Source organism: Peromyscus californicus, unplaced genomic scaffold (assembly GCF_007827085.1).
Source record: "Peromyscus californicus insignis strain IS unplaced genomic scaffold, ASM782708v3 Scaffold_20__1_contigs__length_68692818, whole genome shotgun sequence".
Taxonomy (NCBI): Eukaryota; Metazoa; Chordata; class Mammalia; order Rodentia; family Cricetidae; genus Peromyscus; species Peromyscus californicus.
The window spans coordinates 66584789-66597847 of NW_026294503.1; the positions used below are offsets into that span (position 1 = coordinate 66584789).

General features: G+C 48.9%; 1 protein-coding gene across 1 annotated transcript; it reads right to left on the reverse strand.

The window, feature by feature from the left end:
* Positions 1-4840: 4840 nt before the first annotated feature.
* Positions 4841-11830, reverse strand: LOC128117134 (keratin, type II cytoskeletal 2 epidermal). Its single transcript, XM_052749029.1, has 9 exons — positions 11156-11830; positions 9987-10201; positions 9627-9687; positions 8740-8835; positions 7949-8113; positions 7556-7681; positions 6616-6836; positions 5507-5541; positions 4841-5418 (listed from the first exon to the last, which is right to left on the reverse strand). Exons 1-9 carry the CDS (start codon positions 11828-11830, stop codon positions 4841-4843), a joined length of 2172 nt encoding a protein of 723 aa, XP_052604989.1.
* Between the last annotated feature and the right edge of the window lie 1229 nt (positions 11831-13059).

Sequence of the window (13059 nt, forward strand, 5' to 3'; positions counted from 1 at the left end):
TGGGCAGAGATAAACACAGAGACTCATAACTTGTCCAAGTACTGAGAAAAATTGACTGTTGAGTGTTCAGCCGTAAATGGGATCTGGCTCTCTCTATCTCTCTCCCTTCCATGAAAGTGGAAAGAGTCTAAGAAATGACGCTTGAGGCCATGACCTTCATGTATTCAGAAGCAGATGCACACACATACATACATACATACATACATACATACATACATACATACATACACAAGGGAGGGGGCAGGTATAACAAGACAGGTCTAGAACACTGACTCTTTTGCTCACTCAGTGGCCAGCTGACTGAAGAGTATTCTGGGCCTGGGCTTTTCTTGTTCAGTGATTACACAGGCCAGGAAAGTAAGGCTATCTCACTGATCAATGGCTTCATCTCTAGCCCTAATTCTCCTCTTTTTCCTGAGACAGTAAACCTGGCAGCAGCCACTTGAGATAACACACACACTTGGCAGGGTTCAGCACAACTTTTCCCACATGGTCTCCTATGGGCTCAGACCAAGATAAGATACCCTAATTCTGGGTCCTCCCTACTCAGCCAGGCTCTTTATGAAACCCACCCACCACATGAATTCCTCTAACCTGGCCACTGGAGGAGATCCAGACAGATGAGAAGACAGCCGGTGTAGTGAACAAGAGAAGGGATTCAACCTCTTGACCATAATGTCCAGTTCCAGGGCTACACTTTCTAGTTCTATGATGGTGAGCTTTTCAGCCTTAATTTTTTTCATCTGTCAAGTGGAGTGAATAGTGACATTCTGGCTACATAACCAGAGTCTTATTTAAAACTCTCAGGGCATGGAAATAGTGTTCACTTTTAATCATTTTTAATTTATTTATTTATGTGTATGGGTGTTTTGTCTGCATGTTTATCTATGTACCACATGCATCCCTGATGCCCATGGAGTCTGCATCTGAGCCCCAAACACTGGAGTTACAGATGGTTGTGAGCTGGCAAGTGAGTGCTGGGAATGAAACCAAAGTTCCCTGGAAGAGAAGCTGGTGCTTTTAACTGCTGAGCCATTGTCCCTGCCCTATGGTGTTAACATTTTACAAAGAGAAATATTTCAGTCTGTATCCTTTCCATCTGCAGCAATACCAGCAGCTCACAAAACACCACCACAAAACATTATATTCCAGAACTGTTAGGTTTTTTGACAAAGATAATGTTTCTTAATCCTCACAACAGTGCTAGGAGGTAATTACTAATGTCTTTGTGTTTCAGAAGTAGACAGTAAGGTTCAAAAGATTAAGAGCTTTTCCAAAACAATGCAACCAACTAAATGGTAGATAGACGTAGGATTTGAACCATGGCCAACTGGTTCCACGCTCCATGCACATGTGTAGACTTGAATCAAGTACTGGATCCATAAGCGCCCAAGGGCACACAGTGAGTGCCCCGTGTGGAGCTGGTGAGCTCCTAGACTTTCAGGCAGTACCTACTATTTCTTCCAATGGAAAGTTATAAAATATTTGGAGATCATCAAGTTACAAATATTGCCAGCGTTTGTGTGAGTCACCATAACACAGAAATGCTAGTCAATACTAGTCAGATGTATAAATAAAGGCAACCTTGTTTCCTCCTTCCAACTTGTATGTTTTATGATTTTTTCTACTGTTTAGCAACCCCAATATAATACTAAATAAGATTAGTACCATTCTGTCTTATAGGAAAAGCATTAAGACCTTCAACATTTAATGTTTACTATAAGGGAACTTTCTCTGTCTCTGTCTCTCCCCCTCCCACCCCCCCCCCCTCTCTCTCACACACACACACACACACACACACACACATCTGCCCCATGTGACTGTGGAAGTTTTACAATCCAAAATCTGATGGAGGAGCTGGCAAGCTGAAGATCACAGTTCAAATCCAAAAACTGAGTCCCACGTCCACCTGCCAGGGAGTCTCCAGCAGGTGCCCGCCATCTTGTTTGTTCACTCCGAGCTGTCTGATTTAGAGATGAGTGAACATTCCATTTCATCAGGTGTTTTTGCATTTGTTCAGGTGGCCGTGAGTGTTTTTCTTCTATAATATGACAATATACCAAATATGGTTTTTCCTTTTCATTTCTGGAGAGTGAATCGAGTAACTGATGTGGCATCCTTTTTACATACCCCTAAGTCAAATTTGCTCATATTGTCTCGAGAACTTTGGAATCTGTGTTTTTGAGGGATGTGAACATGTTTAGGTTTTTTACAATGTCTTGGTGTGGTCCCATAAAACAAAACGGAAGGTATTGACTCTTCTGTCTTCTGGTAGAGTTTGTATAGAACTGGTATTATTTTGTAATTGATCCTACATGTCCTTCAGGGCCTGGATATACAGTCATGGCATCTGGGAAAGCTTCCTTAGTCTCACAACACTGTCTAATAATAATAATAATAATAATAATAATAATAATAATAATAAGAAGAAGAAGAAGAAGAAGAAGAAGAAGAAGAAGAAGAAGAAGAAGCACCTGCTGCATGTGGTGAGGGTGCAGGCCCTAAAGAATAAGTAGACATTTAACATTTTCATTGTGTTTATCTTTCTAATGGCCCTGTAAGAAGATGCTATTTTATTGTTTTGTAAATGTGTAAAATCAGGCTCTGAATTGATAAATAATGTACCTAAGATCTTACAGTCTCTCATCTAACCATTACTTTTTTTTTTTTTACTAAGAGCCCACTAAACTTCAAAAATACCAGAAAATGAGCCCAACACAGAGCCTGCAGAATGCAGTTCTCACACCACAGACTCAGGTGCACCTGGGGCTGATTAATCATGTGGATTTCCAGGATCCTCCCCACTCCCCTGTGATGGGAACTCCAGGGAGCTGCAACTAAGAGCATGTATTTTAAATAAGCACCCAAACGACTTTAATACACACAATAGACCCCAGAGTCGCCGTTGCACTGACTACATCCGCTTCGTAAGAACAGCTGTTTGTCAATCCCCCACCCATCCCCACCTAGACCATGAACTTCCTGCAGGATGCTCTGCCTTTGTCTCTGTGTGGCCAAACACAGTCCCTCACCTCCATCATGGTGTGAGACATTGGTCTAAGTAGAATGAGAAGAAATCAGAGCAGCCTATGCTCACACTCATGCTCAGACTGGTCTTAAGCCTCCTCACCGACTCAGAGTCCCAAACCATTATCACTGGGAAAATGAAGGACACATAGACTGTGTTCTTGCCTTAAGAGCTTTGGGGTCTTAGAGGCTCTCTCAGTCCGGCCCCCTGAAATCATACAGAAATAAAAACTGGGAGGAAAAAACAGTTCTCCCAATGTCACACAAGTACCTCATTCCCGGTATGAGGCTTTGGCCATTTTACAACTGGAGTGTTCAATTTCAGAGGGACTCCTGCAGAAGGCTGATGGGAAGGGAAGTTCCTGAGAAAGAGTAAGCAAAAGACCTAGCTGGATTTACATGAGATATTATAGACAGAGAAAGGGAGGGACTAGGTATCCCGAAAACCTCACATCATCACAGTGTAAGTAAATCCTTGTCCTTTTTTCCTATGAAAATGGAATTCACACAATCCTGCCTGGACCTCTCTGCCTTTTAAAGCCCATAACTTGACAAATCAATCTTTGAACTTGATGGAAATAGGGCAGGGGTGGGGAGTAGAGAATATGACCAGATTCTACTCCATTCTACTCAGGGGGTGAGTAAAGAGTCCCTCCGCAAAGCTCACCTCTTGCCCAGTCCCAACCTCTGAAAACCTCGGGCTGTACCTTTCCATTAACATTCATTCAGGGCTGATTTGGCTGTTGAGAGTCCAGTATAAAAGCAGCTAGGGTCTGAGTGGGCTGAATCCGGGGAAGGGCTGAGAAGCTGCGAATTCAAGGACTAAGACGCCTGTCACTGAGAGTACCAGAATGACAGTGGTGGGAGTGAAGCCTGCTCCTGCCCTGCCTCACCTCTCTACCCCGCCAAAGTTACCAGGTAGCTCTCAGCTGCTGAAGCCCAGAAACAGAATGTGAACCGGCAGGTGGAGGTTAGGATTCCACACCTCCTCCTGGGACTGGACGGTTTTCTTAGCTAAAGTGGAAGTTCAAATTCACTCACTGCTGGAGCTCCCTTCCTGCTCCATGTGTCTGGGAACTAGTGCCTGCTTATGGCTGTGTTCATGTTTATACCACGGGTGTGCCATAAAACCACCACCAACCCGCCATGACTCTCCCTAGCTCGCCCTCTTTCTTCCATAGGCCTCTCCACCTGGCTGTGGTCTGGGAAGTTCTCATCCCTGCTGTAAGAATGTTCAGCCTCCTCTGCTGCCACTTTGCCACCTGCAACTCCTGAGATCCCCAGCCACCCCTCCCTTCCCCAGGAGCCCCACTTTTATCACTCCCAAGTCTCCTTTCTCTGTGGACCCCACTTCCACCAAAGCTTGGCATCCAATAGACACTGCACAATATCAATTGCAAATGAAGTTTATTATGCAGACACCCAGACCACAGCGCTCAGAAACCAGAGTCCCTTTGAGAGGCTATGTACATAGAGGCATAGTTCCCCGGGCCACTGTTGGGGGGATGGAGGACGGAGGCTACCCTGGGGTCCCCAGCAGAGCACCATCTGGAAAGGACTGCCAGATGGGCAGTGCAAGGAGACCAGGAACGGGGCATGGGTTGAAGACACACTGGGACAACACAGATTCTCCCCCAGAACACAGTGTGTGTCTCTGACTCTAATTGTTTATGAGAGGTCTTTCATCACCCCCTCTCCAAAAACAACAAATGCCATCAGAGGTGGATTACAAAAATTGGGGTTGCTCCCCAAGTTAGAGATACAGAGACACAGCTGACATTCTGGAATCAAAGCGTAGGAAAAGGACCCATCTCTATCTAAAAGAGAAGGTCACCCCGGAGCCACAACCTTCCCCTGAACCAGAACCCTCCCTTTCAGAGCCAGATACTATGCCCCCAGAGCCTGAACCTCCCCTGGAGCCTCCCCCAGAGCTGTATCCGCCTCCTCCAGAACCTGAACCTCCCCTGGAGCCACCCCCAGAGCTGTATCCTCCTCCAGAGCCTGAACCTCCCCTGGAGCCTCCCCCAGAGCTGTATCCTCCTCCAGAGCCTGAACCTCCCCTGGAGCCTCCCCCAGAGCTGTATCCTCCTCCAGAGCCTGAACCTCCCCTGGAGCCTCCCCCAGAGCTGTATCCTCCTCCAGATCCTCCCCTGGAACCTCCTCCAGAGCTGTATCCTCCTCCGGATCCTCCTCTAGAGCCTCCTCCAGAGCTGTATCCGCCTCCTCCGGATCCAGACCCTCCCCTGGAGCCAGAGCTTCTGCCTCCAGAGCCATAGGTGCTTCCTCCTCCTCCTCCTCCTCCATAAGACCCTCTTCCTCCGGAACTTTGACCTCCAGAGCCAAAGCCAGCCTTGGATGCCACGGATGAAGAAATGGTGCTGCTTGTCACGGCTATGGGAGAGATGATGTCAACCCAGGAGTTCTGACCACCTCTACCCACCACTGCCCCATTAAAACAGGTGCATGCCCCACTACGTACACACAGACACGTTGTCGTTGAAGTCTCCAGACATCCTGTCAGGGAGGGAAAAAAAATTGTGACTGAGCATCTGGACTCCGTGTGGATGAACAAAGTTGTCTTACAACTTCCACCTACTGTGCAGCTTAGTTACTTCAGTCAGCCACACCTTCTATGCTGACAGATGACAGAGGGTGACAGAGGAGGTGACAGATAGACCCCGTGCATCTCTATAGCCTGAATCTCAATCCATCCCAAGATCTCGCTCCAATCAAAACACACACTTGCGTTGTAGATCCAGAGCGGCTGAAAGGCCGAGTCACTTCTGACTGTGTACCCCATGTTGTATTTACGGCCACCTCAGGGAATCTGCAATCCAGAGTCCACGCCACACCCAACATTTCAAAATGAGGCTGCACCATGAACATTCAGCAGAAGGAACTGAAACTCTCTAAAGCTGCCTACCCTTCCCAGGTCCCTGCCGGTTCCACCAAAGCCTTGGCTGTTCCAGCCCAGGTTCCAGTGCCTGCCAGCTCCTTCATGGGAACAGGAGGCATTGCCTTTCAGACATGTACAGAGCAGAGGCTTGGAAAGGCAGCTCCTTTGTTATACAAGCTACTGACACCCAGGGCTTTTCCACCTTAAGTCCCCTAAGGATGCCGGTGGCAGGGGAAGAAAGTTCGCCTCTTTAGAGTAGTCAGGTGATTCTGTTTGTCATTCTAAAGGCCTTAAAAGAAAAAAAAGTTCGTCCAACACATTTGAGGCCATCTCCCCATTCTGGGCCAAACCATGGAGGGGAAGGAAGCTAGTCACCCTATAGACTTAGAGATACACCCTTCAGTCTCTCTACCTGTTCATGTCATTTTGTGTTCTCTTTTAAAGAAGGCCAGGATGTTTAAAACACCACCTAGTTTAACATCTTGTAACAGGACCTGTTCGCCATTCTCTACTGATAAGAGAACAATGTTATGGTTCTCATCCTGAATGTCTGCTTGGAGAAGCATACTGATGCTAATCTCACAAGCCAGAGGCCCTGCCCAGTCCTCAGCCTTCTCTCCCTTCACTCCTGCCCTGACTCCAGGAGACAGGAGAGTGTACACCGTGACACCCGCTGTAGCGATGCCCCTCACCTGCACTCCTCGCCCTCCAGCAGCTTGCGGTAGGTGGCGATCTCCACATCCAGGGACAGCTTGGTGTTCATGAGCTCCTGGTAGTCCCGAAGCAACTTGGCCAGGTTCTCCCGGGCCTGCTGCATGGCCTCCTCCAAGTCAGTGAGCTTGGTCCTGGCATCTTTAATGGCATGCTCCCCACGCTGCTCTGCATCTGCAATGGACTCTTGAACACTCTTACACTATGAGAAGAGAAGAGAAGGCCTCTGTGTTACAGAGTAGGGTCAGCCTGATGGAGGAGATGAAGGACAAGACACTCGGTGTGGGAGACCAGAATCACTGGCCCTGGAAGTCTTGGGGACACCCCCTTTGGAGTTAACAGGTGTTGCAGACCACTGTGCTGTGACTTGTAGCAGCTGTCTCCAAGCTGTCTCCCTCCCATACCCCTTTGACTGAATCCATAGGCTTTCCCTGCAATGCCTTCAACCCTCCTAACACAAGAACTCATGATCCATCCCGTTCTACGTGCAAATGAAGAAACTCTATTCTGCAGAACTCTGCTACCTCTTAAGCAGACCCTGCCCCAGCAATCAGCTCCAAAGCCAAGGTCCAACGTGGACCAGCTTCCTCCCACTCACTGCCCCTCTGAACACAGTCATCGCGGCTGCTGCCTAGGGGCTGCACCATGATGGAACAGGAAGCTGTGTCTCCAGTCATACAGCAAGCCAAACAAGATCTTGCTTTATTTGCTGTTACTCCCTTTAAGTCAATCAATTCTTTCCCTTTGCTGATCTTCACTTCAGAATGTGTCTTGAACTACTCTAAAGGTCTTAAATAGCATTGATCCGGAGGAGATTGGGATTGGTGTAAACTTCTCAGTTTCTCTTCTGTCCCTTTATCTCTCTCCTACACTTGGGGGGGATGACAGAGGTGGGGACCCACCCTGAGCCCCAAGCCTCACCTGCTTCTTCACATGTGATATCTCCCCTTGCAGCCTTTGGATTGTGCGGTTCAGCTCACTGATCTCCATCTTGACCTCTTTCAAGCTGTCTCCATGTTTTACAGCAGTGACCTGGAGTTCTTCATACTGATGAGGGAAAGGGGAGACAGTTCACAGGGAAGTTCTGTCTGAGGAAGGCTTAGTCTGAGCTAAAGAGGGCCAATGACAGGCCAGGGATGGTCAACCAACCTAAGAAACAACCTCACATGCCCCTGAGGATGTAGTGCCCTTCTCTGAACTGTCTTGGGAACGATGCTCAACTTCCATCAGACAAACATTCCGATGCCCTTCCCAGACATGCCCCAGATAGGGGTGAGGCTCAGTTGTGGCTCCCTCTGCATCCCTGGGACTTGCCTTGCTGTGGTACAGCTCCTCTGTCTCAATCTTGCTCTTCTGGGCGATGATCTCATATTGATTCTGAACCTCAGCAATGATGCTGTCCAGGTCAAGGTTCCGGTTGTTGTCCATGGACAAGATGACATTGGTGTCAGTGACAGTCTGTTGTAGCTGAGACAGTTCCTACAACACACACGCACACACAGTGATGAGCCATGACGTTCTGCCCACAGCCACAAAGAGAGAGAGGCCTCCTTTCCCTGACATTGAGGAAATGTAGACTCAAACTAAGCATGCCTTGAGTGGGATGGAAAGTAGTAACCCCACAGGGCTACCCTCAGGATGGAAAAGCTGGCAGGAAGGTGTTGATGGGCATCCTGGTAAAATGCCCTTACCACCAGGCCAGTGGGCCTAGCAAGAACCTGGTCCATGGCAGATTCCTTTAAGTTTCACTTCACATCTCAGAAGTGGGCTGGGGAGAGAACAGGAGGCATGATGAATTTTAACCTCTGGAGTATAATGGGAACATGGGCACAGGGACGTTCTCTTCCAAAGGGAGCTGGACATGCAAGGGACGGAGGAAAGGAAAGTTGACCTGGTATTTCCAAACCTCACATGACATCAGAAGAAGAAATCCCTCTCCCCCATTCCTGCTCTAGGGAAATGGCTTACAGGACTGCAATGGTCTCACTGCATTGAAGTCAGCCAATCAACAACCCCATTCCGGCAGGCTTTTCAACAGTTAGAAAGGACTTTTCTTTGGTGGGAAAGGTGGGAAGTCAGGGTCTGTTGGAGACAGCTCCCTTTACCGTGTCATAGAGTGTTCTCAGGAAATCAGCTTCCTGCGTCAGTATGTCCACCTTGGCCTGCAGCTCTGTCTTGTCCATGTAGGAACTGTCCACATCCTGCAGAGAAGTCAGAGGCCTCTCAGTCAACTCACACGCCCCACCTTGAATGGCCCCCTGCGTGGGTCCCGTATTCTCTCTGCTGCCTCCACCTAATGCCTGTTAGTTAGCTGCCTCCAGCATCCCAGGGCACTTCCAGATGAGCTGTATCTCCACAGACCCTCACTTAGTATATAAACTACCTTTGTAGGGAGCGCCATGCCCAGATCAGCTGCTCATACACCCCAGCATCGTGAGAGCTTGCAATGGGCCAAACATTACTGACTAGTCTCCCTTGCTTGAGACATGGTGTGTTCCCATAAGAGGTGCGATGGCTTTGGTGTCCTTCTACAATCCTCACGCCTCCCACCCTGCTTGTCCATCCCAACTCTCCTGAATTTACCTGGACTGTTCTCTAGAATCCCTGCAGGACCTGGGCTAACACTTGGCAGTTTTCTAGCTCAAACCTTCATCAGCATAACTCATCAGTAAGCAGACATTCTAAAGAGTCTCATTCCTCCTCTGCTTTTTAGAAGAATAAAGTGCTTATTTCTGTGGGCATTTTTTCATGACGCTCTTTAAGTGGGTAATCGATGGAGGTGCTCTCCCAAATACAGTAGGCAAATTGGAAAATCACCTATGGAGGTTAGCACACAGAGACCCTGTTCTTCTCAGAAAGGCAGCTCCTGGTGTGCCCTCCCTGTTGCTGGCTCTGTGTGGGCACTCACAGTGGTGTTCTGGCTCTCCTTCCAGACACAGTGAGGTGTCAGGCAGTTCTGTTCCTACCCTGCCCAGGGCATTCTCTTGCTCACCTTTTTGATCGTCACAAACTCATTCTCCGCAGATGTGCGCTTGTTGATTTCATCCTCGTACCTGTTGAGCCCCCAAAAGACAACAGCAGTTAGACTGGTTCTGGTTGGCCAGCTCCCTCTTTTCCCTGTTTCTACTGGAAGATTAAACTCTCTTTAAATGCTTAGATTAAAACTATGAAAGTTCAACATGAAGGTAGCTTTCTATTCATTAATTCAGGCATGTGCAAGCTCCAAAACCATGCCTCCTTTGTAACCCACAAAGATGCCCCTCCACACCACCCCGGTGCACCAGTATGAGGTCAGCGAACAGACGGCTTCAGTCAAAACTCCGTCTCCACTCGGGTTTCCTTGGTCACCTACTTCTTCTTAAAGTCTTCCACGAGATCCTGCATGTTGTTCAAGTCTGAATCCTGCGAGTTTCTTTCTGCAGAAAGACTGTCCACTCGTTTCTTGAGCATGCCAATATAGGCCTGGAAGATGGGGTCCAGGTTGGTGGTGCGGGTGCCCACATCCAGCTGCTGCAGAAGTTCCCATTTGGTCTGTAACACCTGGTTCTGCTGCTCCAGGAATCGAACCTACAGTGGTCAGATGGGAGGTCCGGATCACCTGTCACACCAGTGAGCCACTCTTGCCCCCAAGAACCTCTGGTGTTGCTCCAGGAGATGTAGAAGTCACAATACTTCACCCTCGCCATCCAAGGGAGGCTGGAAAACACTAGGCAGGGTTTCTGAGCCCCCACCCCCAACATCACACATGGAGAGCGTGTACAGACTTCTGACACTGAGTCTGTCCCTCTCGGCTCTTAGAACTCTCCTCCTTCATGATCACTATTTTGTTCACAGCTGCTCCCTAGACTCCAGGCACTTCCCTCCCCTATTCTAGGACTCTGCCAAGGTCCCATAAATTCTGGAGAAAACAGAAAGCAGGCATCTGCTGGCCCAGTCGCAGATGGCACCAAATAGGAGAGTCCTGGGGGGTGGGCAGAGCTCCTCCGTCTGAGTTTTAAGAACCTTGTAAATTCCTGTCTAATTCAAGGCAGAGGAAACAAGACAGGAACACCCCAAAGTGACACCAATAGAGACTTTATGGGTCACCAAAATGAGATGGTTCTCTTGAGGGCTGGAATTCTATTCAGCCCCAAACATTTCAAGTACAGATTCCTAGACTGTATTAGACTAATAACGCTCAGGAGAGACAAAACCTACCCTTTCTCGATATCACCTTCCAATCCTGCTGTCACCTGGCCCAACATGCTCTGCCACTACTTGCCTATTTCAACTTTTCTACGATGGCAAATTTTTCTGTAAATAGTATGTATTTGGACTGAAAAACCAAATGCGAAGAAACCGTTGTACAATGTATGGCCCCCAAAGCCAGCATCTCTTCCATTTGAAATTCGCAAAGGCCCCTCCCTGACTTTGGTGGCCACATCAATGACTCCCGACAGTCTCTCCTTTCCTTCTCACCCAGCACCACAAGCATCGCAGCCCAGCATCTCATCCCAGAAGGTGCGGGCCTCTCCCACTCACCTTGTCGATAAAAGAGGCAAATTTGTTGTTGAGAGTTTTGATCTGCTCTCTCTCCTGAGACTTCACATTCTGGATCTCTGGGTCTACTTTGACATCAAGAGGCTGCAAGAGGCTCTGGTTGATGGAGACTTCATGGATGCCTCCACCAGGGAATCCTCCAGGCCCCCCAAAGCCGCCGCCTCCTCCAAAACGGCCTCCACCAAAGCCGCCTCCACCAAATCCACCGCCTCCGAATCCACTGCCACCTCCAAATCCACTGCCACCTCCGAATCCACTGCCTCCTCCAAATCCTCTGCCTCCTCCAAAGCCAGAGCCACCTCCGAAGCCAGAGCCACCTCCAAAGCCACCACCGCCTCCGAAGCTGCTGCCGCCTCCAAAGCTGCTGCCGCTTCCGAAGCCGCCTCCGCCGCCTCTGCCACCAAATCCACTGCCGCAGCCAGCCACACTAGTAGAGATGCTCTTGTACCCTCCGAGGCCAACAAGACTCTGACTGCCAAAGCCACCTCCACCAGAGCCTCCTCTGCCACCACCATGGCGACTCAAGCAGGAGAAGCCGCTGGTTGATCTCCGGCCCCCTCCAGAGACCACAGCTGAACCACTACTGAAGCCACGGAATCCTCCACCGCCTCCTCCGCCTCCTCCTCTTCGAGACTTGCACGACATCTGACAGCTCATGATGTTTTTTACTCAGCAAGGGAAGTAGAAGATCCAAGAAGATCCAAGAAGATCCTGGAGACTGAACTGTGCTGTTGGGAGACTCACAGGGTCCCCTTATATACCTGCCAACTAGGTGTTGGTGAGCTTGGGTGTGGGCCCACTTATGCATGGGTTTGGTCTGCCTGGAAGCTATTCTCGGTGAGTGATTATCAACCTAATGGCCATTAAAACATCTACTAATCAGCTCTACTCCAGAACCTGCTTCGATTGCGAACTCCTGTTTATCTGCGCATCTGTCACGCAATTTGATTTTTGTAAAATCATCAGAAGAAGAGATTAGGATTTGGGTTTCTCAACTTGAAAAAAAATGTCCTGCAAAATGCTGCTCCCTGTTCTGGACCGACCCATGGGAAGCTGGCCACCACCCATGCCTGTGTGGGCTTACTATCTAGCTTACCAGGGGAGGAAGGTGGAATCTGAGACTCTGAGAGCACGCACTCCACCTTTCCAGGTCTCTTGCTTCCCTGTGGCCCAAGGGGGATGGGAGGACAGTCTCTACATATGGTAACTGTGGTGGAGAATCAGCCTTTGCTTATAAAGAGGAACTGGCCTGCCATGCTGCAACAGTGTAGCCATTCATCAGCTCATCTCAGCCCCCTTCTTCCCAGGCCACACCAAACATACACATGGCCAAGCATTAGGGAAGGGATCCTTTTCAGCCCTGTCACCACGAACTTGGACGACCATCAACTCTATCGCTGTCTGCGTGACAGCAGAGGGGATGAAGGGTGGAAGGGGGAAGAGTTCTGTTCTTAAGTCTGTGAGACTCAGGGCGCGTGTGAAAGTCTCGCAAAGGCCATGTGGCTTTGAGATCCAAGTGTGGACCAACTCTTGCTCAAAAACCACGTACTGCCTTGTGATTCGGAAGGCAATGAGAAGGCAGGCTCTTCACTGCCTTCAAAGATGGGTGAGCTTTGGGAAACCCAGCCAGTTTGTCTATGCAGGGTCATCAGCTGCACAGCACGTTCACACCGAATCCGGGCAGCCTCTCCTGTTCTAGTTGGCTACACGCACGGGACAGATGCTGCAGAAAAACAGAACCAACGCAAAATCAGAGGTTCTAGGTTTAAATCCCAGTTTGGCCATTTATTGGCTTATATGACCTTGAATTAAACTTTGTGGTTTCGTTGCCTTAGCTATGGAGTAGAAAATTGATATGCAATGTTCTGGTAACTATGCTATCATAA

Bases quoted from the DNA above. Each gene is read 5' to 3' on its own strand.
- LOC128117134 (XM_052749029.1), bottom strand. From the start codon at position 11,830: ATGAGCTGTCAGATGTCGTGCAAGTCTCGAAGAGGAGGAGGCGGAGGA. The intron at 10,202-11,155 runs GTGAGTGGGAGA...TGACCACTGTAG, and splicing joins TTGCCTCTTTTATCGACAAG to GTTCGATTCCTGGAGCAGCA. The intron at 8,836-9,626 runs GTGAGCAAGAGA...ACTTCTCTGCAG, and splicing joins AGTTTGTGACGATCAAAAAG to GATGTGGACAGTTCCTACAT.